Consider the following 27,310-nt stretch of genomic DNA (forward strand, 5'->3'; position numbering starts at 1 on the left):
AAATGTGAATTTTAAATAAAAATATTAAAAGATTAAAAAAAAAAATTTTAAAAACAAAAAAGAAAAGAATGAATTAAATAAAAATCTGGACAAATCAAAGATTAAATATATGGGAGTGCAGAACATGATTTAAAATTATAATAACACACAAAATAATTGATTAATTAATTAATATGACACAACACACACAGACGAATTTAGTTCATTTTCTTCCCCCTTTTACTTTTGTTAACCTTTTGAATTCGAAACGTTTGGAAAAATCGTTCGATATGAGCAAACATTTTTTGGGCGTCTATAAGCGCCGTTAGCACCAAAAGAGCGACATTGTTCATAATCAAAAGTTTAATAATTATATTTTGTATTTAAAAAAAAAAAAGATAAAATAACAACGAAGAAAACGATAAAAGTATAAAGAAATAAATCGAGTGTGAGACAGTAGTAGTGCGGGTAGGCTCTTTAAATGAAATGAAATTGTCAATCGTGAAAATGTTTATTGGCAAAAAATATATATGTATATATATAAATATGTATATATGTATATATATACGTATATAAATGTTGTACATTGGTGTCCACAGTGTGAGAGTTTATAGCTGAATATTTTTGTTTCTATTTACTTTCCTGTTCTACTTTCTAATATTTGCTTTCTATAATTCTTGTTTTTTTTTGGTTTTGTAATTTTTGTTTAACATTTAAAAAGATATTTCTATCTCTAATTTTCATACCTCATTTTCTCACTCACTCATTTTATCTCTCTCTCTCTCTCTCATTCCTTCTCTTTCCAAAATCCGAAAAAAATCAATTATTGTATATAAATCTTAAGTAAGTTTTGACAATTTGTTCGTTACGAGGAACTCTCGATCAGTAGAAAATGATAAAAAGCACGAAAATAAGTCATTATTTGAAATAGATCCTAACGATCGATCACAGATCATTTTAATAATCAATTACAATTGCATACGAATATATGAATCGGTGATTATGAAAGTGGACTAATTTTTAATCATTTCAGATCATTTAAAATACATATTTTTTGTTACGTTCTATTTTTGAAAAAAAAAAAAAAAAAAAAAAAAAAAAAAAAAAAAAAATGTTTCAAATCGGATAAAAAAGAAGACAAAATTGTAGAAATAATTTTCAATTTGAAATTAAATTGTACAAGAGAATAAATGTACAAAAAATATATATTATTTATATCAGAACTTCTCAACGCAACCCTGACGAATCACCAATAATATAGAGTAGCAAATATTTGAACAAAAATAAAAAATTACTTGACGCTGAACGAACCAAAAATTCATTCAAAACAATACACGAATAGTATATTTGCGAGTTTATGATAGTAGAAGAGAAAATAGTGTAGAACTTATAGATTTACGAGAATATTAATTTAGGTAAGGGGGGTCGCCAAGTGGAAAAGTTTGAGGAGTCCTGATTTATATAATAATCATAATCACTGACTTATATATTATACTAATACGTATCGTGCATTCTGTTATATCCTTTTCGGTAACAAGCTTTAATCAGATTGAGCACCCGAATGAATAATAAAATAGAAAGCTCTCTGTGTGTAAATAGAATTAGCATTAGAAGAGGCAACTCATGTGCACTCTACCAATTATTATTATTATTTAAATAATATACAATGTGTGTGTGTGTATGTATATATATATATAAATGTATAAACAAGTCTTACAAAACTTTGGCACACAGGTAAGTACTTGCTTATCGAGGAACTGTTTGTTTTTTTCTTTATTATATATAAATATTTAATTGCAATACGCAATCAAGTCAACACACGCATAGGAAGTATACAGTTGAGGTCAAATTTTTTTATTATTATTATTATATAATTTCATTTGTATATGCTAATTAACGAATAAAATATAATTCATTTCTACTTATATCCGACAATGTTCAAATACTCAGCTATGTTTTGTGGACACCAGTGAACAGAGACTATCGATTAAATTAATTTTACAAATTAGCCGAATAAAATACTGCTCGTTTAAATGTAATTTTTTTTTCTTTAAATTAATTAATTAATTAATTGTATTTAAATACTGTCTTCGGACGAGAATGTTAAAATGATGAACGAACATGAGATTAACTTTTTTTTTTTTATATATAAACCGAGATAAAATAAATTAAAACAAATTAAATGTATAAAAATGAGAAGAAAAAAATAAAACGAATGAGATAAAATAAAAAATGAAAATATAAATGTGCGTATACATTGTGTTAGCAATTAGTTACACCAAAACAAAACCCAATAAGTGATTATACAATTACTGGTTAATGTTTCTTTTTTCTTTTCTCCGGATAGTTTTGTTATACATCTATATACACTACTCTGATTGATTTATATTTTTTTATATGAATTATCTCCGAAGGTATCCGAAAATATCTTAATAAATTTAAAACAATGATTAATCCTACATTAAACAACTACAAATTTGTGCTATCGATATGGCGTATTACTTATTCAAATATCACGTTTTAATTGTTCGTGAATTTGTTCGATAATATTAATCTACACGTTTGGCAGCTCGAATTTCATTTATACACATATATAATATATAATGTTATTATTATAGTTTATTATTTTATATTAGTTGGACAAAAGAAAGTTTGTGCAGTTTTTCGGTTTTTTTTGTATCATTTGTTTCTATTGGATTTAAACGGCACGAACTTTTTTGTCCATAAAATATGCATATATTTATTACTATAAAAGCGAATGATTTAATAGAAATTTTCAGATACCAGCGAGATCCGTGCAATTATTTTTATCGTTATCTTTGAAAAAGAAAAACACTTTCCTACAATTTCTTAGAATATTATTCTGGACGGCTATGATATATCTGTTTTTATCTTTTGCATGAGAAAAAGGAAGATAGTTTGTAAAATATAAAATATATAAATATCTATATATAATATATGTTCTTTTTTTTACGCGAAATTGCTTACTTTTGTTTTTTTTTTACTTTTTCATTTTTCCTTTCTTTTCTTGCGAGTAGTTTAATCGTTTATGATAAATGCATGATTTAAACAAAATGAGATACAATCGACTTGTACGATAATAATAATAATAATAAAAATAATAATAATCCTAAAAATAATAATAATAAGAATAATAATAATAGTCGATAATAATAATCCTAAAAATAATAATAATAATATTAATAATAATAATAATAATAATAATAATAATAATATGATTAATAGTCTCACATATTGGACATTGTTTGAAATGAACATTTAAAAACGAGAACTTGTTACTCTTTGGAAAAGGACATAGTTAATTATGCTAATATCGAATAAGTACGTGTTATTAATTAAGATATTATCTGTCTCTCTGTTTTTTTTATGTTTTTCGTATGTTTTTTCTTCTTTTTTTTTTTTTTTTTTTTTTTTTTTTTTTTTTTTTTTTTTTTTTTTTTTTCAATGAGATTACAATGAGAATACTGGAGATAAACAAAATACAGCTTTCCTAGCTTACGGCTTACTGCACTATTTATATATTTTAATTTGCGTTGTGTTTGTGTTTATGAATGTACGTATACGTATTACTTTCTTCCAACCTTAAGTACCGACAAATATTAATTGCTATTAATATTATATAAATGTAAGTGTGTGTGTGTTTGGGAAAAGCCATATGCTAAATAACGGTAGCTATGCCATTTGTCTTTTTTTTCTTTTTCTTTTGTTTATATTCTAATCAAATATCCTAATTTTTCCTATAAAATCTTTTTCTCTCCAATTCTTGTATTTTTATATTTGTAATAATTTTGTAAAGTACATTTCCAATACGCGATTATCGAATTAAAAAAAAAGAAAAATTAAAAATAAAAGAATAAACATAAAGAAAAATACATCATCGAATAGCATTGCATATGGTTGAACCACAGTATATGTGTGATACATACATATATATACAGTATTCAGACAGACAAGGATATATAATCACAGTCAATAGTTTTAAAAAACAAAACATTTTTATAGTTATCTTTACGTTCGTATTTGTAATGACAACTTCGAAAAATGTTAAAGCGTTATATCATTGTTGAATGACAAAGATAATTAGCTACGTTTCAACGTTTTTAAAAATATTATTATATGTGTGTATATATATATATATATATATATATATATATAAAATAGAGAAAAAAAAAATAAAGAGTATCAAAAAATTAATCATAATCGAGATAAATCACATCAACCAGAAAGCAATGGCCATCGCGATAATAATCAATTCATCTTAATTAAACTTACAACTTAAGAATGAGCCTTGTTTAATGTTAACATTGACGTCAAGTTTGCTAGTAAAGGCTGATTAGGATGGTACTTACGTGAAGGTATCTTCTTGAATACTGTCTTGGCCATAAAGTCTTGAAAACGCTGAGCATAAAATCCTGGTCGATGTACTGATACTGTATCCTAAAGAGAAGAAATAACAAAAAATATTGTTTCAATCTATTCATTTTAATTGGTGTATTTATAGATTTATAGTTGTCGAATTAAAATCAAATTGTTAAATGGTATAGAAAATACAATGATAAATAAATTGATGACTAGAAAAATTTGTTTATATTGTACATGTTAATTTGTAATATAATATAAACAAATTGTTAAACTTACACCATCGTGTATCATCGATTTCCACGTATGCTCGAGCTTCTTCTTAAGCCTGTAGCTCTGCAAAATGTCAATGATACCAAGAAATAGCAATAGCCGTTCACCACGAGCATTTCTTGCAGGTATACCGCCAGGACTGCTAGGAAGAAAATAATAATTTATATTTAACATTTAGATACTTAACTCTCTTGATATTTATACATTCAACAAATCAATTTCCATAAGATGGAATCACAAATTTCTAGGTAGGTCAACAAAATTCATAGATGATTTCTACAAATAAATTTGAACAAAATCTTTAAGCTCGCTATTGTAGATGTAGTAGTATTGTATTGACCCGTTTTCATAAGTGGAAAGTTAATTGATGAAGTTAAACAAAAAAAAAAAACTTTCACTTCTATATATTTGGTCAGCATTTAAAATAGGAACAAGATGATGCCAGGATACGGAATACATACTAATTTTTTATTTGTTCTTACACAATGGATAATAAAATATTACTACATAAACACATACCCAAAAATTTAGGAAAAAAAAGATTAGCTAATTTTGAAGAAAATTGCTCATTAACTTTTGATGGCCTATTAAAGAATTTTTGACCAACCTTTTATATATTGTAATAAAAATAATGAATGAAAAGAAAAATGTACGTGTAAAAGAAAACTCACGGAACATCATCCTCTTCGTCAATTGGTTCGCTTTCAGCTTGAATACTTTCCATAGCTGTACTATGTGCGACCAATCTTTGCCTGTTTATGCTTCTCGATCGATTCAATGCCGTAGCACCTATTCTATCTTCCCTGTCACGTTCCCTTTCCGCTTGATTAAAAGCTCCACCCTCGCCAGTCATCTCGCCAACTTCGTCGTCCGCACTGGCCGATATTCTTTGTTCCTGCTAATTAAATGAATCAACGAAACGTTTTTGAAATATTTTTACTTCATTTTTACTTGGAATTATTTTATTTATTGCGACAACTATTTCTGTTGAGTCAGGGGTAGTTAACTAAACATTGACGTGTTAAGCATGCGATGGATGCATACAAATTTTCTTGATACACATTAACTGATAAATGGATAGCCAAGCTTTGGATTCAGGGCTGAACTTTTAGGAACCCTAGCAGAACAGTTTTACAGTATTTGATAGTTGTGAATACGCTCCTGTACTGATCACGTTTCAATCACGTGCATTTATTTACTTCTGACTCGATTCAATGAACGGAGATTGTGTTAAATATATTTGTTAATCTTTTATTTACTATGTGTCATTATAATGGAAGAACTTATACTTAAATAAAAAATATTAAACAATCCTCGAAGTGTAGTATCATCTTTTTTAAGAATCATTACTCTGATTATTGATTATTAATGATTTTTACAGGATTGTGAATTAATTGTTTTTGTTATTTTTTGTATTAACACAACTATGATTGAATGCATAGTGGGCAGTGATTTCTAAAGTGGATTCCACGACACTTTAGGGTTTGAATAAAAAAATTCAGCTGTTCTACGTGACAGTTTACCGGCCAAATTTTTTATTATTCATGTTATAACGGTGTTGATTGATGATTCCGCAAAAAAGAAAGTTTAATGCAATATTAAATTTGTTTCACATTTCATTTACGGAAATTGGTGTAAGGGTAAGCAAAGTAGTTTAAAAAATCTACAGTTAAATAAATTTGAAAAACAAATACATAAATAAATTTTCTTACTTACAGTTTTTTCTCTTGCAGCCTGATCCAGATTATGTATTCCAACAAGAAGCGAATAATCCATAATCTTGAAGCTTTCCAATACCCGGCAATCTCGTTGAATTGTTTTAACTAGAGCATTGTACGTGTCAGCTTCCAGAAAAATTCCTTCTGGATGATGCTCCATAAAATCTAAGTCCTTATACGTCGGAGACGACTTTGATCTTTCTGACTTTGATGCCTAGAAAATAATAAATAGATATATGAAGAGTATATAAGATAAGAAAAATCAAATTTAGAATAAATAAAATCATACGTCATACTTTTCTTTTATACGTGGATCCTTTGAGATCGTATTTTTGATGCAATTTTACTGCTGAAGGAAGGAGATTATTCATAGCTACTAATCGAACATTTTTACTGTTACACCGATAACAATACAAGCCAAAAAATTTAGGTAACAATGTTCTTGGATTCTGATTCAAATTCTGAAAACGAAAGAACACATTGATTATTAGTCAATTTGATTCACTGGCCCAATGAACAAATCATATTGTTGCGGATATATATATATATATGAAACAATTTGATATATAACAAAATTAACGTCACAACGAAATTGTAGAGAGCGTGTTAAAAGTTCCAAGTGGTGAAACTAGAAATAAATGACTCTTTTTGTTTGTTAATTTATATTTTTATTTTGTGTGATTTATTGTATTTGATTTTTAACAATTACCTAGGATTGTTAAAAACTTTCTGTTGTCATGGGTCAATCTGTGTATCTGATTATTCTTACCATGTAATATCCTGGTAGAAGAGTTTGCAAGAACTCTCCCTCTTTATGTTGTACAGTCTTAATAATAAATTCATCATCCTCCGTTAAATAGAATATACTTCCGCTGGCACCCGGATTGGATAACTCGCGCAAAGGGGCGCTACACATTGACATCTAAAAAATAACAAATAAAATAAATAGGAAAATATTAAATATAAAAATATATGTGACTTCTAATTCTATAAAGAAATACGCGAATTATCACATTATAATTATTATTTCGCTAAATAGTATTACCAAAAAGTCATCCGGTTGAATACCAAAGAGATCCCTAAAATATCGAAATGCAATTGGGGCGTAATTTTTAAATTTAAATTCGGAAAAGTGATGTGCAGGAGTGTGATTCGATCCCTCGCTTGGAAAATTCGTTGTCTCGACGGTCATGAAGTCTTGCATGAGCAAATCTCGTTCTGGCTTACTTGCCAGACCACCGACCGCATGTTGTATACCAAGTTGTATAGATCCCATAATCTGTGTCGTTTGTATCTATTTGTTTTGTACAAGAAAACATATTTATTAATATAATTACAATAAGTTTACCTACAAAATACTACCATATATATAATAATAATTAATAAATATATATATTTTTTGGATTGACCAATAAGTAATATTAAAATTGCCAATATAAAAAAATAAAAATATATGTGCCTTTTATATTTAAATATAAATTCTTTATTTATTTCAACGTAACATATTATAAATTTTAATTAAGAAATATTGTAATGTTGTTTTTATTTGGATATAGAATAACAAACAAGTTTTGAAATAAAGAAATATTCTAAATTATTTATTGACTAATCAAATATAATATTTTCTTAATTTATATACCGATTTAATATTTTTTTTGCACGATTGTATTACCTTTTTGTACGTAATTTCACCTCCCACTCCAACTCGACGATGTCCAATTTTCCTTTCCCTTTCCGATTTATTTCTCGACACCCCCGCAGGGGTTTTGAGCCCCGCCGTTCCATGCTGTGTTATTGAATTCTGCAAAATAAACTACCCGTCTACTATCTCCTGCGTCATGATATAAAAAAAAAAAAAAATTAGGTAAATATCATTAACCAATTTATTTATTTAAATTTAAAAATTATCCTCTAGGAGAGACATTCATTATATGAAATATAACAAAGAAAATATTGTAATAGAAAAATTATTCTTTAGAAATATTTCTAAAAAAAAAAAAAGAAAGAAAGAAAGTAAAGAAATGAAGAAGAAAAGTAGAAATGCAGTTGATCAAGAAGTCGATGACGAATCGATTAACGTATTTAAAGACCGGAAATAGAGCTGATTTCACCCGAGGAAATTAAAAGGAAGTCCAACTATGTATTAAGTCACATATATATCTGTATACACATATGTACACTTTGAATTACATTCTTTTATCGATCGTCATTGCAATAAACAAATAAATATAAATAGAATGAAAGTAATCAAAAATAATAGTGATTCCAATTCTAGTTAACAATTATTGAAGGATAATTCATAAAATATTATTAGCGTTAAAAATAAAAGGAATGTGAAAGTATTCAGAAAAAAAAACATTTGATTAGAAAATTCCAACCGATTAATTTGTTGTTATTTATAATTAATAAAATGTCGTTAGCGTGACTTTTATTATATTTTTGCGAAAATACAAAAATTAAATATGATAGAAACTGAGAATTATAAATTTAATCGAAAAATGATTGTACGATAATCGATAAGATTTTCATTTTTGTTTTATATTTGCTAACGATTATTACATCGTGCAGATATGTGTTGTAAACTCTAGATGTAAATTAGAAAGAAAAAATGCGAACATGATGACTAGGACTATGATTACGAGGTCGGTATTACACGAAGCGATTAACGAAGCGACGTTAGTTTTCTTCTCCCTCCAATTCTCCTCCCTCGAACCGTCCCACCTCTTCGTCTACGGTAGCTATGAGAGTTATGCAAGGAGAGTCTCGTTTTTTATTACATGTTAACATTCTACGAAGTATTGAAATATTATCTCTTTCAATATTTTAATTAGCAAAAATATCTGCTCTCGAATATATAGAAAATAGAAAATAAAAAACATAAACAACGTAACGAATTTTGAGATATTTCTATCTCGATTTTTTAATTTTTAATTCTATTCTATTTATATAAATTTAAATAAACTGTTATTTAGAGATTTTTATTTCAATATTAAAAAAAACAATAACAAATAAAAATCTATATTCTACTTCAATATTTTTTTCTTCCTTTCCTCTCTCTCTCTCTCGAATGTATATTATTTGCAATTTTTTACAAACTACGACGAGATAATCTTTTCATCGTCTATATCTTTTTTCTGTATGTGTGTGTATATTTTTTACAAATTTACAAAAAAAAAAAATGTGGACAAATTTTGTCGAATTTCGATTATTTCCCTTACGTTTTATTTCTAACAATAATTCCAACTCTTTATTCCGTACTTATTCGTAGAAATATTTTCCTTTTTGTCACTGTTTGTAATGTACGTCGTCGGACGATAAAAACTTGAATGCGATAGGAGCCACACGTTATCTTCTGACGTACAAACGAATAAGTACATACGTATTTCTCGAGCGTCAAGAAAGCATAGTATTGTAAACGAACTAATTGCGTCAATAACAACCTTTTTTTCTTCTTTATTTCTTTATTCTTGAAAACTCAAAAGGGACAGATCGAAAAATTTCAAACAATAATGTGTATTATAAGTATTGATTAGATAATGATACTTACATCGAGTGCAGTTACTTTTTCTCCCGTGGATTTATCTGTAAAAACAACACATGCAAATATTTAATATCACAATATATTTTTCACATTTATTAAATTATTTTTCTTGAAAATATTAAAACAATAAACGGAACAAGTAATAAAAGAGAATTACACATTAAACATTTTTATATATAATTTTATATTACAAATAAATATTATTAAGATCATTCGAATAATTCATATATTTATTAGTTTAATTTAAAATATTTGGAGGCAAAGAATTAAAAATTAAACATTTTATTTTTATATATATTACAAGTAAAGACAATATCTTAAAAATCAATAAAATTTGTACATTTATATATAATCATTTGTTCAAAAGTATATATAACAAAAAAAAATTTAAATAACACACACATTCGATTTAAATCCAAATATTTTATATGATATTTACGAAGTGAAATCTATTGTTAGAAAAATGATCTCATCAGATTTCAATTTGTGGGATGAAACGTATTCGCCATTTTTAAAAGGAACCGATTATTTCTCATCTCGTTTCTCTCTTACTCACTTCATCATACTAGGATCGATATTAAGCGTCAGTCAAATCGAGGACTAGGACCAGAATACCACATCTCGTGTTAATCAAATTCTGTTTAATGTAATCGATAATCAATGTACTATATATGGTCTAATTAGAAGCCTTTGATTTATAGGTAGCACTTTCGGTAACGTTGGGTTTAATTCATAGAATGCTGGTAGTGGTGTGGGCGGTAATGGTGGGAGTAGTGAAGGCTTTGATCAAAAGATCAAAGGCCGGTTGGTTGTTCAACAAAAAAAAGAAAAATATAAAAATAGAAAAGAAGAAAAAATTGATATAAGCTTTAACCGTGCTATGACTTTTCCAATAAAATATATGTATATACATGCTGAATATACAAAACGGAGTCATTTCAATGGAAACGACAGATAAAAGGAACAGGTTATTCGAAATTTAACGGTGACAAAAATTGTCGAGTTTTTGTAAGATGAAAAGAACGTAAAATGGAATACCATTTTAAACCAAGAATCTTTTCAACTACAATGTATGCGCCGACTACACCAGGTGGGGCATTTAAATTGGAACGCGTAAATATTTTTTTGATTATTATTGGTATTATGGAAAACAATTTTAGGACAAAATTACGTCGTTTTAATTGGATGCATGTGGTGGTGATGGTGGTATGAAATTTTTTAAATCAGTTAATTGATGCAAGGTACGTAATAATTATCGAAAAATATCAATTAAAAAGAAGACTCATCAAAATTGACTCAATAATAATGGTAAATATTTTATTGTTATTCTGTATAAAAAAAAAAAATAAACTATAAATCTATTTGTATCAAAAGATATAATTTAAAGAGATATTATAATGTTAATATATCAAAGAAATCAAGATGTGCACTTAATACAAATTTAGTAAACAGTAGTGAAATAAAATATTGAACTGCATCAATTAATGACTTTTTTCCATTAAATCATAAATAACTGAGATGTTTTGATCAAACTGTCCAACCTAAATACACATATACACACGCATACATAGAAGAAAATATATTAAAAGGTATTCTCATTAAACTGAACTACCTGTATATACAACACATCATACACGTGCAATGCACGATAGAATGATCAAAGCTTTTGACACACACACACACACATACATTAATCCACACATGTAAACATATTTGTAGGATATAACAGAGAGTGAACTTTGCAGGATGAAAAAAGAGAAAGAAAAAAAAGGGGAAAAATCAACAAAGTTACTGGGCATGGTATAATCGAAGGGTTAACAATGTTCACTGTGACATTTGAGATACACACACACATACAAAATCTATGTAGTGTGTGCGTCAGAGAGATTACGAGAATAACTTTGTTGAGCCTAACGGTGCGAGTATGTTTTAAGAGTTAATCGTCTTGACCGACGCACAAGTAACATTTCTATCTCTTTATTTTTGTATCTGTTTCTCTCTTTCTTTCAAAGTTTTATACTTGGTTACAAAACACGCAACTTGCATCGTGCAGCACGCGATACACAGTTGCTCTCACAGTGGTTTCAAATTCCCAAAACGTGGCCAATACTCGAAAACAAGTTTTTTATTTGGTACTTTTAATCCTTAAAATATGTTCAGTGAATAACGTATTGATTGTTTCAATTGTTTACAATAAATAAATGTTTATGCATACGTGCAAAATTTTTTAATTTAAACGTGAGCGTTGAGAACAACATCCGTATTTCTGACTCGCTGTTCTCCGAGAATAACGGTTATTTTAAACGCGTATAATAAAGTTAATATCTGACCGATTTCAAAGTATGGATATGAAATTTTCGACTAACAATTATGTTTTTCAATATTTATACAAGTAATAAATGTATAATTGCTAATGATAAATATATTGTTATATGTGATGCACGGTATTAGAAATATCTATTAATAAGAGCTTTAATTGTAAATAAAAATTCTTGCGAAATTCTGCGTTCTAATTGGTTTCAAATTGTTTATCGAAAGTTTACCTAATAAATATTATAAAATTATTTGCTACTAGTTCCTACATTAGCTTGTACCTATGATGATTTTTTACGATAATGCACAAACGTATTTCTAAAAACGTTACACTTTATCTATTACTTTATTTAATTAAAAATAAATTGAATACACAATATATATATAAGCTAATAAATAAATAATTTTTTCTTTTAAATATTTCTTTATTGTTATTTTACCTATCACAATACCTATTATTAAACACACAATATTACTTTCAGTGATAATGCATTCTAAATTATTCTCGATTTTGTCTTTAATATTCTATTTATCAAAAGGATAATATCAGATTTGTAATCAGCGACCTTAAAACCACACCAAATACTAATTTTCAACAAAATTAAACTACATTTTCATATTTTGGCCACGTTTTGAAGACTTCGGATCAGTGTGTGTAAGTTCGATAAACGGTACAATGCCCCTTCTTCCTACTTTCACGCGTGCCAAAAGTAAAAAAGAAAGAAACAAAGATAAAGAAAGAAAAAGAAAGACTGCAGCCAGTGAAAAATTATTTTCAACAAAAAAAATCCGTTTAACAGATACAATTGAAAAAAATATTATTTACAAAATTATCAATTAAATTAGGGATTAAAAAATTCGATATTATCTCGAATGAAATATAAAAAATAAAACCACACACGTTTTTCAATATCATTTATAAGTAATTACTGCAAAAAATTGAAAAAGAAATCTATTGTTAATTCGATTCATACTCAATAATAATATACAAATTAATTTGAAACACATTTTAATATCGATCAAATAATTGCTAAAACGATAAATACAAAATTTGATAACACACAACCAATTGTTTATAAAAATTAATATATTAAAAATAATTATCTCAAAATCAATTGTGTGAAAACACCGCCGAAATAATTACTCCACATAATTAATACAAAAAAGATGTAGAACAACAAATCTGACAATCGATAAAACAAATACGTCAATAATTAATTATCTCAAATTTGGTGTTTAAAAGAAAAATTCATAAACAATTATTAAAAAAAAAAGTTAAAACAGAGAAAGAGATAGAACAAACGTAAAAGAAAAATATAACAAAAATAAAAAATATTTATTTATCAAAATTGAGTATCAATAACCGGCGCACCGGAGCAGATATATTCGTGTGATCGAATAATGGACACAATCGATGGAGAAAAATAGATAGAAAGGTTCGAGGGGTAGTTGAGAGGGTGGTTTTAGAAGGGGTTGAGTAGAAGGGATAAAGGGGGGGAAGTAAAAGAGGCATCGATTTCGTTCGGGAAGAGAAGACGCGCGTGGCGCACGATGGACGATGGATTGTGGGAGGAAAGGGGACAGGGGAAAATGGTGGAGAGGAGAGTGGGAAGGGGGGGGTAGACACGGGTGACACCCATCAGCTGTCAAATCGTGCTCGAGCGAGCCGGATTACGAGACGCTTCGGAGCTTCCCCGAGGGAACCCACGGCTTCTTTATTGTCTTATTTCTTTTTAGTCTTTAGTACTTTAGTCTTCGGCATGGTCTAATGTAAGAATAATCGACCGAAGTATAACATAGCAAAGGAAAATTTGAGAAATTGAAAGAGGATATCGAATTGTCGAACGCATTCGTCCTTCCTTTTTCGGAGAATTGTAATAATAGTAGGTAGTAGTAGTAAGAGTAAAGTAACAGTGTAGTAGAGTGTAGTAGTAGTAGTAGTAGTAGTAGTGTAGTAATAGTAGTAGTAGTAGTAGTATATATCTCTCTTATTTATTTAACTAATCGTAAATATCCATCTTTCTATTTCTTTCTTTCATTCCGTGTCTCGTTATAGGTTATGTCGACAATACGAGAACGGAAAAAAATAAAAAGATAGAAATAGAAAGAAATAGACATATAAAGGAAAAACTAATAAAACAGATATAGAGAGAGAGAAAAAAAGAGATTAACAATGAGTATAAAAAGGAAGGACGCAAAATATATATATATTAAAAAAGCAAATAAAAAGAAAAAGAAAAGGAAATATGAAAGACAGAAATACTTACTGTCGTCTTCGGCTGACTGATCGGCCCTCGTGGAATCCTCGGAAGTAGCAGCAGCAGGTTGGGCCGGTCCGGTGAAGCTCGTCTCGACCACCTCGATCGCGTCCACATTGTCGCCCGAAGCCATCTTGTACGTGGTGGCCGCCCGTTACGATCCACGACGGGACGACTGACTCACGCTAAATTCAACACCAAGACGATTTCGCGATGGCGCCTCCTCTCTTTCCTCGTCGTCCTCCGCGTTACTAATACGCGCGAACGCATCTTCCTCGACGCGTGATCGAAAGAAACTTCTCTTTCTTTCTTTCTTTCTCTCTCACTCCCTGTCTGTCTGACTTAAAATCCTTCTGTCTTTGTCTCTCTCACAGCGGTGGCTCCAGAGTGCACGTATTGCTACCAACGTGTATCCTTGTCTCAATGCACATTCTCTATCTCTTTCTTTTATATGTACACGTCACCTTTCCTCCTTCTTTTCTATCACTCTCTCTCTCTCTCTCTCTCTCTCTCTCTCTCTCTCTCTCTCTCTCTCTCTCTCTCTCTTCTTTTCCTTCTTTTTTACTACCACACTAAAAACTCTCTCGATTTATTTTTTTTCACACGTAAAGGATGTCAATGACAAACATCTCTTATTCGACACAACGTGTATAACTCTATTTTTACTGATTACGATATATACTCCCGTTTCTCTTTTAATAATTAAATTATATCTTTCATTTTTCGTCGTTTTTTTTCTTCTCTTCTTTCGTTCTCTCTAACCCAAGAACAGACACGAACGAGAAGAGACAGTCGTCGTCTCTCGTCTACTCCAAGCCGCGCCACGCCGACTTCTATCGACCGGACATCTTGTCGACGCTACTTCCACGCTGCCATGCAGTTTAATTCCGCACTAACGTATCGACCGTATCTAATTGATAGACGACTAGGCGCCATGTTGGATTTCTTTAATGTGGACAATTAACTCTCTTCCTTATCGATCGCTGAAATTAATAATTATCATTTAATTTTGTTTTTTTTTTTATTTCACCGTAGGAAAATGAAAAAATAAAAATATTTACCTATTGTTTATACATTATATGAACGATTAACTTATTTCTTTTCACTACCTTATAGGTTTTTACTTTGGAAATCAACTTTAAATATATCCCCTGCAGGTATACCAACTTTATTTTCATTTTTTTCCAAATGTGCTTGCGCTTTGAATTTGTAGTTGCGCATGTGTATAACATATCTCCCACTCATGACTTCACCATTTCATAATTATTCAAAGTGTAATAATTATTTTCAACTAATTAACGATAAATAAAACATATTTGATAAAATAATGTTGAGCAAATAGTGAGCAAATAGTGAGCACTTATTCATTTTTGTTTGTTGTTGCAAACTTCGTTGCTTTGTTTGGAAATAGGAAAAAAAATTTTTGTATTTTTAATTATTAATAACTAATTAAATAATTATGTAATAAAGTGAGCAATTAAGGATTGTGATTGAGTAAATAGTGTGCAATAAAGAATACTTATTCATTTTTTCTGCTGTCAAGGTTCCTTGCTAGCGTTCCTACGGTTTTTATTTCAATTGCAAGATTTTTTAATTTTGCTTTTCTTTAATTTAAATATTGATTCTCGATTTATGTTTTGATGTAATATTTGTTTTTGGGAAACTTTTCTATCTTTGAAAATAAATAAAACTTTTCGATGAATCATTTAATTTTCTTACGAAATATGAATCATTGGATTGATTAGTTCATCGTAACTGTTAGTAATAACTATATCGAAAAATCTATTTAAATTTTTAAAGATATACATGTTAGAGAATAAAATAGAATAGAAACTTGTTTGCATTACCGACTCGTTTCTTACGAATTTTCATAGTTGACTCACGGAGGTCGATTCGATCAGTGTGCTTCATTCATTCGATTATCTTCGATATATATCGTATTATGACTTTTATATATTGTTTTAAATACGTCTCAATGCCAAAAAAAAAATTTTTCGTCGTAGTAAAACATTGATTAATTATTTTCTTATATTTATTATACTAAGTTTCATGATTAACGATTGAATCATCGAAGTGGATATTTTGGAGAAAACTAATTGTAACATGTGTAAGTAATTAAATGTTTGTTAATGATAGACATTAGTTGAAAATAAAACAAAATTAGTAAAGTATATTCAATTAATAGATATTATTTTGTAAATAGTTTCAAATTTGGTGAACAAAGTCATCGGGACGATGCGAAAAAGAATGAAAATCAAATGGGATTCGATTTGGTTTCAAAGAAGCGTTATTTTGGGGGTAGCTTTTGTAATAGCTTCAGGAATTTTCAGTGGTTACATTGATTACCAAAATCAAGTAAGTCCATGAAAATTAAAATATAAATTTTAAATTTCTATAAAAAAGGATATGTTTAGGACTTTTGAATTTTGATAACATTGAACTTTATAATAAATTGCATTTCCATTTTAAAAATTTAGTAACTTTTAATTGAAACTTTTGATTATAAAATCAATAGGATCATAAATATTTGATGATATTCTTCAAAATGAAACACTGGGTATGTAACAGACGATTTAGAAATTTAGTTTTAAGATAAGAATTTGTGTGTGTGTGTGTGTACCGCAATCTGTACGAGTCAAATCAACTAGCACGAAATGATTTACATTGGCATACAATCGACGCAATTCGCTATGTCTGTCTATCTCTCTCTCTTTCTCTCTCTCTCTCTCTCTCTCTCTCTGTCTTTCTGACTATATATGCTTCGTTACGATTCCCGTTATGATCAAGGCTTGATTATAAGCGAAGCATGCACTGCAAATATTTAACGTTGCTACCGAAGTATAAATAAGATCGGCGGCGTACGATAACGCGGAGAAACAAAATGCCATTCAACTTATCAATTGCTGTCACATTTTAACCACCCAATTACATCATCAACATTTTCCCTTCAATAAATCATATCTAATATTATCTAAACGTGTGATTAAGGAAAATGAGGAAAGGAATGTTTTAAAGATTACGTATTTATATTTTTCTTTTTCGATCTGCAGTGATTAGAAACAGATTGGTTACGTAATTTGCATTAATTTATACTCCTAATTAATTGGATATCATAATTAGCTACAATATATAAACAATTTTTTGTAGGTAAATTTAACTCAGGCACGTTTGTACAGATTTATTTTCAACAATCTGATCACTTGTTTAATAATACTAATAATGTTTGATTATTCTTTTTATCAAATTCTCTTTCTTTCTTTCTTTCTTTCTTTTTTTATTTTTCTTGATCTTTAATGTACGATTTAAAAAGCAGGCCATTTGCCACGCAACGGCGAATCCACATTTGAAAAGCAGGAAACTTTAATTACTCCGGTGAAACGAACCTCTTTTTCTTATTCTTTTTCGAACGTTCTGTCTTGCGATAGTTCGACCTTGTAATCTTTTCCATTTCTTCTTTAACACGAAGGTAAACGAGTACATGAAGTCCAATCACAATGAGATCGAAAGAATGAAAGAAGATTATCGAAGGAAACTTGCCAAATCAAATCATTTTTTATTTGCCAAGGACAATCCATCGGATATTAACCAGGATCGATAAATTTTTTGCTTATATCCTAGCAATAATAATAATAATTATTATTATTATTATGTTTTGTAAGTAGGATCGAAAAACACAGATATATTTTGCTTAATTTGAATTAACTAACAGATATATGAGCGTTCACGTGTTAATGTTTCTAATGAAATTGTTCGTTGATGATTAATGTCATGGAAAATAATTATCATCAGATGTTAATTGTCTGCTATCATGTGTATTTAATAAAACAAATATGGGAATTGTAAACAACAGTAATAATAAAAAATGAAGTCTCTCACTTGAAAGTTATGCAGTTAAATAATCAAGATTTTTTAATTCTATGAGATTAAAAAGCGGAACTATTAATTTTTATAATGATGGTTTAATTGTATAATTAAATATATAAAAAAATCGTAAGGAATAAAATATTTTAAATAATTTACAAATATAAATTGAAAATATTTAAATATTTAAATATATAAATAATTAATATTTAAAACTACAAATAAGAAATATAAACGAATAAAATATTTTTCTATTATTTAATACTAAATATAATAAAAATCAATTGGTGGTTTTGTAATCATAAGATAAAAAAGTAAAAATATGAAGAATTAAGCTACGAAATACAAACAGACGAATTATAAATGTTCATTAAATTTATGTTAAAATCGTGATCTTGTATTAATTAAATATATACTTTCTTGATAAAACGACGTTGTTCAGAAAATTTTTGCGAATGCAGATATCGTTAAGGTCAGGATAAACACGATATTTCCTGCACCGAACACGCTTGTTTCAATAAAGAAAGAAATAACGACGACTTTTGAAGATGCAAACCGCGTGAAGCGTGACAAGCTCGTTGAAATCAAATGATACGACAAGGTCGTCTTTTTCAGACGAAAAAAAAAACAAAAAAAAAGATTAGAAGGAATTACAAGAGAGTGAAAGAGAGAGAGAGAGAGAGAGAGAATTATTGACGATGAAAAACTTTCAACTAATAAATTAAATTTTATTCATGACACAACTACGCGGGTGGTCTTTTCAAAATTGACGTGAAAATTGATTTACAATAAAATACGTTGGAAATTCCCACGCTCCTATTTCTATTTAGTAGAATAGGATTTTCAAAAGAATTTATCTGGATTCACGCGATCTTTATCGTTTTATGACCGACTGAAATGATTTATGAAAAATGTATATGAAAATAAAACTGTCGTTCATGGTTACGATCAAAGTGTTAACAAATTTTATTGGATTTGCCAATTATAATTTATGATGGATTATTTAATAGAAAATATCTACAGTGTTATCTATTTGGATAGGAATATATAAATATATAAATATATTACAATATAAATAATTAATATATTATTAGAGCCAATCCCCAGTAATTTTTTTAATTACAAATAAATATAATTAGTGATCTATGAGGATAATACATATAATTAATGTCTCTATTGTATCGATCAATATTTAAAATTACTTTTGATAAATATTTTAATAATAAATATTGATATAAAATAAACATTAGCGTAAAAAATTAATGGTATATATTAACTGGATATATTTCTTTTTATCCTAATGCAAAAATACATTGGCGTGAAAAAGAAAAGTAATATAAATAAAATACTTGACGTTTATATAAAACGTGTGTTTGTTTTTAATAAATAACATTCCTGGACCATTGGTATCAGAGATTTTTCTGACTGTGCTGAAAATTATTCTTTTAGTTTGCATAAGTGATAATAGTGTTTATCTATTATTAACGATCAGGTGGTATCATCTGTAAACAAATTTACTGAGGAAGAGAGAAAGAGAAAGAGCTTAAAGGTTCTCTATAACACTCCTATTCGTCGTTCATTCCACAGTTAGTTTCTGGATGACTATTTTGTTTCCGCATTTGAACCACAACATCGCGATTCGATACTTGTACACATACTCTTGTCACATCTTTTGAATATGCCACCTAACAGTACGGTCAGTGCCATTGACATGAATAAAAAGAAAAGTATCAGTGATCGTAATAATTCGTGTAAGTTTATTCGCAATTATTGTGATCTCTTTTGTTTTTTATTTTTAAATATATTTCGTGCTAGATAATTTGTTAATATCTTAATTAATTAATTAATTTTTTTATGGAGTTAGATTGATTTCTAAGTAATGTCGAAATTGTTAATATAAAATATTTGAAAGTCAACAGTCTAGCGACGTTAAATTACTAGTTCTCGTCAGATCATTAAAATCAAGCAACGTGAACACGGTTAATAACATGGATAGGTGACTTGTTCGGAAAAAAACAAAAACCGTGTACTGTTGACTCCAGAAATTCGAACCCCCACGAAAAGGGAGAGTTAAAAGACACATATAATATAAAACATTTTAAAATAGATGCTCTCCGGTATTTTAATGATCAAATTATTTTATATAGCTTGTTATTTTATTAGATATAAAATATTAATTTTCTTTATTGAAATAGAAAATACTTAAAAACATTTTGATTTACAATTGATATGTAGTGGATTTTTAGTTAGATACGAAATATTCATAATTTAGAATACACAATATTAGTTTCATTTATTTAAATATAAAATTCTAAAGAATATTTTGTCTTCACCTAATTGATATATCAAATTAATTTAATTTATGTATATAATATTGTAATTAAAGATGTACAAGATACAAAGTTGCCACCAGCTGATTTCGAAAGCGCTGTGAATGCGACCGGATATGGAAAATTTCATGTTCTATTATACTTAGCAATAATACCAGTTTCTTGGGCATCCAGTTTTGATACTGGTAACATATCTGTCATTCTTCCTGTAGCAGAATGCGATTTGCAATTAAGTCTTATTCACAAGGGAATATTAAACGCTGTCGTTTATATCGGTGAGAGAAAATTATTTTACGTAAAATTCAATATTTTTTAAGAAGAATTATTTGTAGAAAATTGTCAGAAAAATATTCTAAAAAAAAAAGTACAAATCAATTATCTCAAATATATATCCAATTCTTCGAAATTCATTCGCAAAATTCATAATGAAAATTTTATATTTATTTAGGTATGGTATCGAGTGGATTAATATGGGGATACTTAGCAGATGTAAAAGGTAGAAAATCAATTCTAGTTTATGGATTCATGGCAGACGGAATCTGCAACGTATTATCAGGATTCTCACAAAATTTTGAAACGCTCTTATTTTTTAAATTCCTCAGCGGATTTATGTAAGTTTTAACCATAACTCCAATTTTTCGAATCCAAGTCTGATAGAAATTTTATTTCTTTGTTATGAATTTCAGAATCAGTGGACCATATGCTGGAACAATGACTTATTATGCCGAATTTTTTGGTGCCAAAGCTAGATCGAGAGTTACACTTATTGTTGGTTTCACTGTTACTGCTGGAACTCTTATGACTTCGGGTAAATTTAATATCAAGAATTGTATTTTATTATAATATAAAACGATACACTTTTAATTATTTAATTGATTGAGGTTATTTTTTGTTTTAAGCTTTGGCTTGGTTGGTAATACCACAAACTTGGTCAATCGTTCTTTGGGACGGTTATTTTGTTTACAATTCGTGGAGAATATTTTTGTCCCTTTGCGGAGTGCCTACTTTGATCGGTGTCTTTCTAATTTCATTATTCCCGGAAAGTCCTAAATTTCTGATGAGTCAAGGACGCAAGGAAGAAGCTTTGAAAGTTTTTCGACAAATTTATAGGATTAACACTGGCAAACCAAAAGAAACATATCCGGTAAATTATTATTTTATTCTTTTCACTACTAAAATTATAATAATTCAGTGTTTTAGGATTTTATAACATTTTATTTTAAATATTTAAAAGTATTTATTTATATATATATATTTTAATATTATCAATTATAATTTATAATTTTATTTGAACGATATATATGAGACATTAAATTATTAATTAGATAACCGAATTAGCTGACGATTTCGAAGCAAACAATCCAACTGATTCAACAACAATGGATCCATCTAAAAAATCATTTAAAAGTGGTCTACTTCAAATGAAACCGATCTTTTTCAGACCACATGTATTCAGATTAATTTTAATTTTGACTCTTCAATTTTGCAGCATGCTCTCGTAAGTTGTTTAAAGAAATTTTTCAGAATATTTAAGATTGTTAATTCCTTAAAAAATATGACTTAACGTTGTTATACAAAAAAGTGAAAGAAAGAACACATTGATATGAATTTAACTAACACATAGAAATTTACGATTTTATTGTATTATATATCTTGTTAAGGAATGAATATTTCCAAGTTATTAACTATATCTTGGATCATTGAAAATTTGTCTCTAACATAATTCATTTTTATCTGAACATATTGCTTATCACTTTTTCTGATAACATTATTGCTATTTTTGTAGTCTCAACACAATTCGATTATGGCAACCACAACTCTTCTCTATATTGAATGACTTCAAACCGATTGATTACAATATTACCGATCACGAACCAGCATTTTGTGAAATTTTAGACACCGTCACTTATTCAAGGAATACAAATGTAACCAGCGATTTGATCGAAGTAATCGATTGTTCAAACGTAAGTTCAAATTAAAAAGATAAAGTAATCACAATAAATGTTACACCGATGTTTTGAAAGTTTCATTTATTTTGTTGGATATATTTTGGTGTATTTCATTCAGAAATAAGTTTTATCATATCAGCTCGGAATTTATTTAGATATAACATTTATATCGGGTGCTCAAACATTACAATTGAAACCGCACATTTTTTTATTATGAATTTAAAAAAAAAAAAAACAGAAATGTAATATTCAGAATATCTTTACAATATATCTAAAATGTAATATTTTTTATTGAATGATAAAATTTAAAAAGAAGAACTTAAATTTTTATTGACGACTTGTTGGATTAGCATAACAAAAATTTACAACATAATTCTAAAACAACAGCTGATATTGTAGAATACAACTTACAGTTCGTTATCCTAAGTTCTTCTTCAAATATTCTTAAAAATTACATTTACTATTTTAGGTACGAAAATGTCTGTTAATAAATATAATTAATTCTTTTTTTCATCTTTTTTATCATATAGATCGTAATATCTGAAAAGATGTATACAGACTCAACGATAGTATCGTTGTCTACAATATGTTTACTTTTTATTGCCACCTTGTTTGTGAATTTACTGGGCCACAAAAATCTTTTATGTGAGTAACCAATAAAAAAAATGCATTTGTGTGGAGTAAAAAAAAAGGAAAAACAAAATAATAACAGTGAATATTATTCCTCGTATGCAGATATTTGTTACACGGTGTGTGTCTCATCATTGATATCCATGATTTGGTCTACTACTTTCACGTTGACATTAATATTAACATGTCTATTCGTTGGTATAATGATGGTATCATTGAACATCATAGTTGGTGCCACTGTACTTTTATTTCCAACTACTTTGAGGTATCATTTTTATTATCAATTAAAAATATAAATTAAATTATAGGTTCCGCGGGGAAAGATTAGTGTGTCGATTAATATTTTTAATACTTAAACGATTAGTTTGATCAGAAAATTTTTATTAATTTTAAGACAAATTGTTTGACCGAAAAAACAATTATTTATGTTAGGCTCAAAACTTTTCAATCCACTCATGGATATTTATTAATTTTCATGAATTTTAGATGAGTAACCTTATAATAAATAAAAATACAATAAATATTTTATACATACACACTTACACACATACATAAACACGCACACATACACACGCGCCTATATGCATATACATTTATTATCAAATATAAATAACATAGAACATTTATTGCAGAGATAAATGTAATTAGGTCGTTTATTTTATTTAAAATTTTGGTATTTTTCATTTTTAATAGAACCATGGCAGTGAGTTTGGTAATGTTAATAGGAAGATCTGGATCTCTGATCGGCAATGTCGTGTTTCCGGTGTTGCTTGAGTACGGATGCATAACTCCGATCATGACGATAGCTTGCTTTCCCCTTCGTAAGAATAAATCTTCATTAAAGTCTTAATATTTTTTACAAATCTCAAACTAATACCTTCCTAATTTATTATCTTTGTCTCTCTCTCTAATTTCAGTTGGCATCGTATTAGCATATTTCATACCGAGCAGGAAGATTAGGGAAAACAAAAATGTCGAGTCTGGATAATAAATTTCCTGAACCAATCACCATAAAACAAAAAGAAAAAAAGGAACATTTAAAAAAGCTACAATAAAAAGAAAAAGATGTCATCAAGAAGTTCATTTAATCGAAATGATTGGAATGAGAGATCGAAAGGATTTATCGTAGTACAATTTAAAAAAAAACAAAAAACAAGAAACAAAAATATGAAACAAAATCATTAATAATTCTGACAAAAATGATGGAAAACAAAAATACGGAACCACGTGGATTATGAAGATCGTGTTGGAATTGATAATTTTGATTGTTTACTCTGGTCCTGCAAAAAAAGGATTTTAATTTTTTTATTAGAGAATTGAGAAAATGTGGGAGAACTTAGGATCAAAAAAATAGGATGGACACAATGAGGAGGATTGAGAGTAGAGAGTGCAACACGTACGAACGGAGGCCTTGGGTTTCACTTTCGACACATCCTGGAGAGCCCTCCAGCCTTCACCCACATGCTCGCTCTCCTCTATCCTTTTTCTACACCTTCTTCTTATTCTTCTTATTCGTCGTCCAATCTCTTATTCGGAATCTCCATTGAAATCTTTCTAATTCCAATTGGAACGCCGATACACGGCGTATTAATGTTCACAAAATTCAGCTCCCCAAAAGTTTCACGATACATATTTTAAGTTAAGAATTTGAAAATTTTATTACTTTTTTTTTTTGGTTTTTTTTTCTTTTTAATTGTTTCGTTCGAGATTCCGAATCTACACGAGCTTAGAAAATTTTTGATTCAATATTGTACAAAATATTTGTGTATATAAATGAATTATATTTATAGGAGTTAGATTTTTAAGTTTAGGTATATGTATTAGATTATGTTTAGGATTGAGTCGAGAATAGTTTTAAAGGGGAACTCTGATACTCGCGATTATGTTTCTATATGCACGGGGCGTATCAAAAGTTTGTAGGGAATATTTAAAATGTGATTATATTTTTTGTTTTTTTTTTTGTTTTTTTTCGAAATTTTTCTTCTTTAAAAAATTTTGCAAGCCTACAAATTTGATGCCAACTTTCACCTTGTAAAAACTGATGTATTATATCGTATTAATTATTAGCTAAATTATATGTATTAATTATTGTCTAATCCGAACACAAACACATACATACAAACAATATTTGTGTACGTGTTTATTTATTTAAAAATATCAAATATGAAAATAAATTTTTAATACAAAATGTAAATATATTATTTATATAAATAAATATTATCCAAAAAATATGTAATATATACATATATATAATAATTATTAACAAATTCCAGTATACTCGTAACAATAAACGCATAAACAAGAGATACATAAAATATTATATATGTATATAATGTAAATATTATTTATATATAAATAAATATTATGCGAAAAATTATTTAATATAATAATTACATATTGTGACAAATTCCAATATACGCGTAATAATAGAACCATACACAGGTTACATAAACACATCTGTAAAATATCCAGTTAAGCGTGTATAATAAACGAGTTTCTAATTCGATCTTGTGGTGTAGAATAACTTGGGGTCCCCTATTATAAACGCATCGAAAGGCGCAAAATCGTTAGATAAACGAGTGATCGTAGAGAAGGCAACGAACCGATTGAAAGGAACGGAAGTGGCAGATGCTTGCTGCTGTTCCTTGCGCGCTGAGAAAGCTTTTCATAGAATAGAAGGAGTAACACAGATAACAGTAGCGTCTCGATAAAGATACTTACCTTATTCTATCTTTATCTTTATCTTTATCTTTATTTTTATTTCTCTTGATCTTTTTTTTTTTTTCATACCGCAGGACTTACCCACGCGTATTTTGTCTCTTTTATTCGGTATACAATTAACTATTGTAGATGGAAAAAAAAGGATCGAGTGAAGAAGAATGATTGGACAGAAAAGCATATCTGTGAAATCGCGATATGATGACTACTGACTTCCACCCGTATTGAATCGTTAGAATTATTAGATCGTTAGAGGAAGAGAGGAAATGTCTTTCTCTCTCACGAGATTCGATCTCTTCTTCCATATTGTCTTATTTTATTCTCTTCACCCTTCTTTTTCTCTTTTACATATTATTTCTCATTATTATCTGTATTTTAATAAGTTACGTTTGTTTAATACGGGAGAATTTTTGTTTTTTAATTTATTCGGATTCTAATCCGATCGATGTCGGTATTGTTTTTTTGATCTAACATAGAAACAAAGTTTTGGAATTGTTGATAATATTTGAATTTTTGTGAATTCGTCGATTTACAAAAGTCATCGATAAAAATATAAACGATTTTATACGAAAATAATTAATAAATAAATTACTTTTCTTTTTCTTTTCCAATTTATTTGAATATTTAATAATAAAAAAAAGTACTTTCTCGTATCGGTGGAATTGATATGCGTGGGAAAATAAGATCACGGTAGTCCCGAGTTATTCCATGAACTTAATTAACAAAAAGTCAGTTGATAGTCGGTAAAGGAAGAATCGAGAACTGAGGTGGATTCGAATCATCGAACACCATTACCATAATAATCAATAGGAACGACATTGTTTTATTCTCTCTTTTATTTTTTTCTTTCTTTTTTTCCCCCTTTCTCCCAATTCGATTGGAAAAAAAAATGAAAAAAATTCGCACAGTAGTCTGAAAATTAATTAAACTTTGACCGGATCCATTTTTTGACTTCGCTTTTTTTCTTTTTTCTTACAGTCAGTTTTTTTCTTTTCTTTTTCTTAATCATCGAGAAATAGAACCGGCAGCTCGTCACGGAGGATCGATTCGTTGAAACTCGAAAACAATCGATTTTTTTCTTCCTTCTTATTCTCATTTGTCGTTAATGAGTCGAGGAAAGGTTCGAGGTCAGTGACAAAAGTCGTTGCGGTTGCAGTTCTTCTGTAATCTTGGAGGCTGTTTCTTCAGTGTCGGTGGATGACCGTTCCTCCTCCTCATCCTCCTCCTCCTCCACCACCTCTTCCTTCTTCATCACCACCTCCACCTTCACCCCAACCTCCACCACTATCTTGTCCTCTTCCTCTTCCTCCCTTTTTACTCCTCCCCATGAACGAATGAGTCACTTTCAACGTGCTTCATC

At 28.6% G+C, this 27,310-nt stretch overlaps 2 protein-coding genes across 2 annotated transcripts in view; one reads left to right on the forward strand and one right to left on the reverse strand.

The window, feature by feature from the left end:
• LOC106783643 overlaps positions 1-14,965 on the reverse strand; it is a 28,820-nt gene extending 13,855 nt beyond the window's left edge. The window contains exons 1-10 of the mRNA XM_014742354.1: positions 14,472-14,965; positions 9,898-9,932; positions 8,023-8,151; positions 7,396-7,644; positions 7,120-7,272; positions 6,647-6,811; positions 6,349-6,564; positions 5,304-5,527; positions 4,639-4,771; positions 4,350-4,437 (exon numbers count right to left, since the gene is read on the reverse strand). Of these exons, the coding sequence (XP_014597840.1) occupies positions 4,350-4,437; positions 4,639-4,771; positions 5,304-5,527; positions 6,349-6,564; positions 6,647-6,811; positions 7,120-7,272; positions 7,396-7,644; positions 8,023-8,151; positions 9,898-9,932; positions 14,472-14,595 (1,516 nt within the window). The 5' untranslated portion in view covers positions 14,596-14,965. The remainder of the gene's footprint in view (positions 1-4,349; positions 4,438-4,638; positions 4,772-5,303; positions 5,528-6,348; positions 6,565-6,646; positions 6,812-7,119; positions 7,273-7,395; positions 7,645-8,022; positions 8,152-9,897; positions 9,933-14,471) is intronic.
• Positions 14,966-20,001: 5,036 nt separating this feature from the next.
• LOC106783644 (synaptic vesicle glycoprotein 2B-like) lies at positions 20,002-24,848 on the forward strand. The gene is made up of 11 exons (XM_014742355.1): positions 20,002-20,074; positions 20,710-20,928; positions 21,102-21,264; positions 21,340-21,461; positions 21,553-21,797; positions 21,979-22,151; positions 22,440-22,617; positions 23,133-23,247; positions 23,338-23,497; positions 23,926-24,053; positions 24,150-24,848. The coding sequence occupies exons 1-11, from the start codon at positions 20,002-20,004 to the stop codon at positions 24,218-24,220; spliced, it is 1,647 nt and encodes a 548-aa protein (XP_014597841.1). The 3' UTR covers positions 24,221-24,848.
• The last annotated feature ends 2,462 nt before the right edge of the window (positions 24,849-27,310 follow it).

The sequence above is a fragment of the Polistes canadensis genome, unplaced genomic scaffold, assembly GCF_001313835.1.
Source record: "Polistes canadensis isolate GaletaPanama2010 unplaced genomic scaffold, ASM131383v1 scaffold_24, whole genome shotgun sequence".
Taxonomy (NCBI): Eukaryota; Metazoa; Arthropoda; class Insecta; order Hymenoptera; family Vespidae; genus Polistes; species Polistes canadensis.

Excerpts from the sequence above, each read along its gene's own strand:
- LOC106783644 (XM_014742355.1), top strand. The coding sequence starts at position 20,002 with ATGCCACCTAACAGTACGGTCAGTGCCATTGACATGAATAAAAAGAAA. Across the intron at positions 20,929-21,101 it reads AAACGCTGTCGTTTATATCG|GTATGGTATCGAGTGGATTA; the intron begins GTGAGAGAAAAT and ends ATATTTATTTAG. Across the intron at positions 21,462-21,552 it reads TGGAACTCTTATGACTTCGG|CTTTGGCTTGGTTGGTAATA; the intron begins GTAAATTTAATA and ends TTTTGTTTTAAG.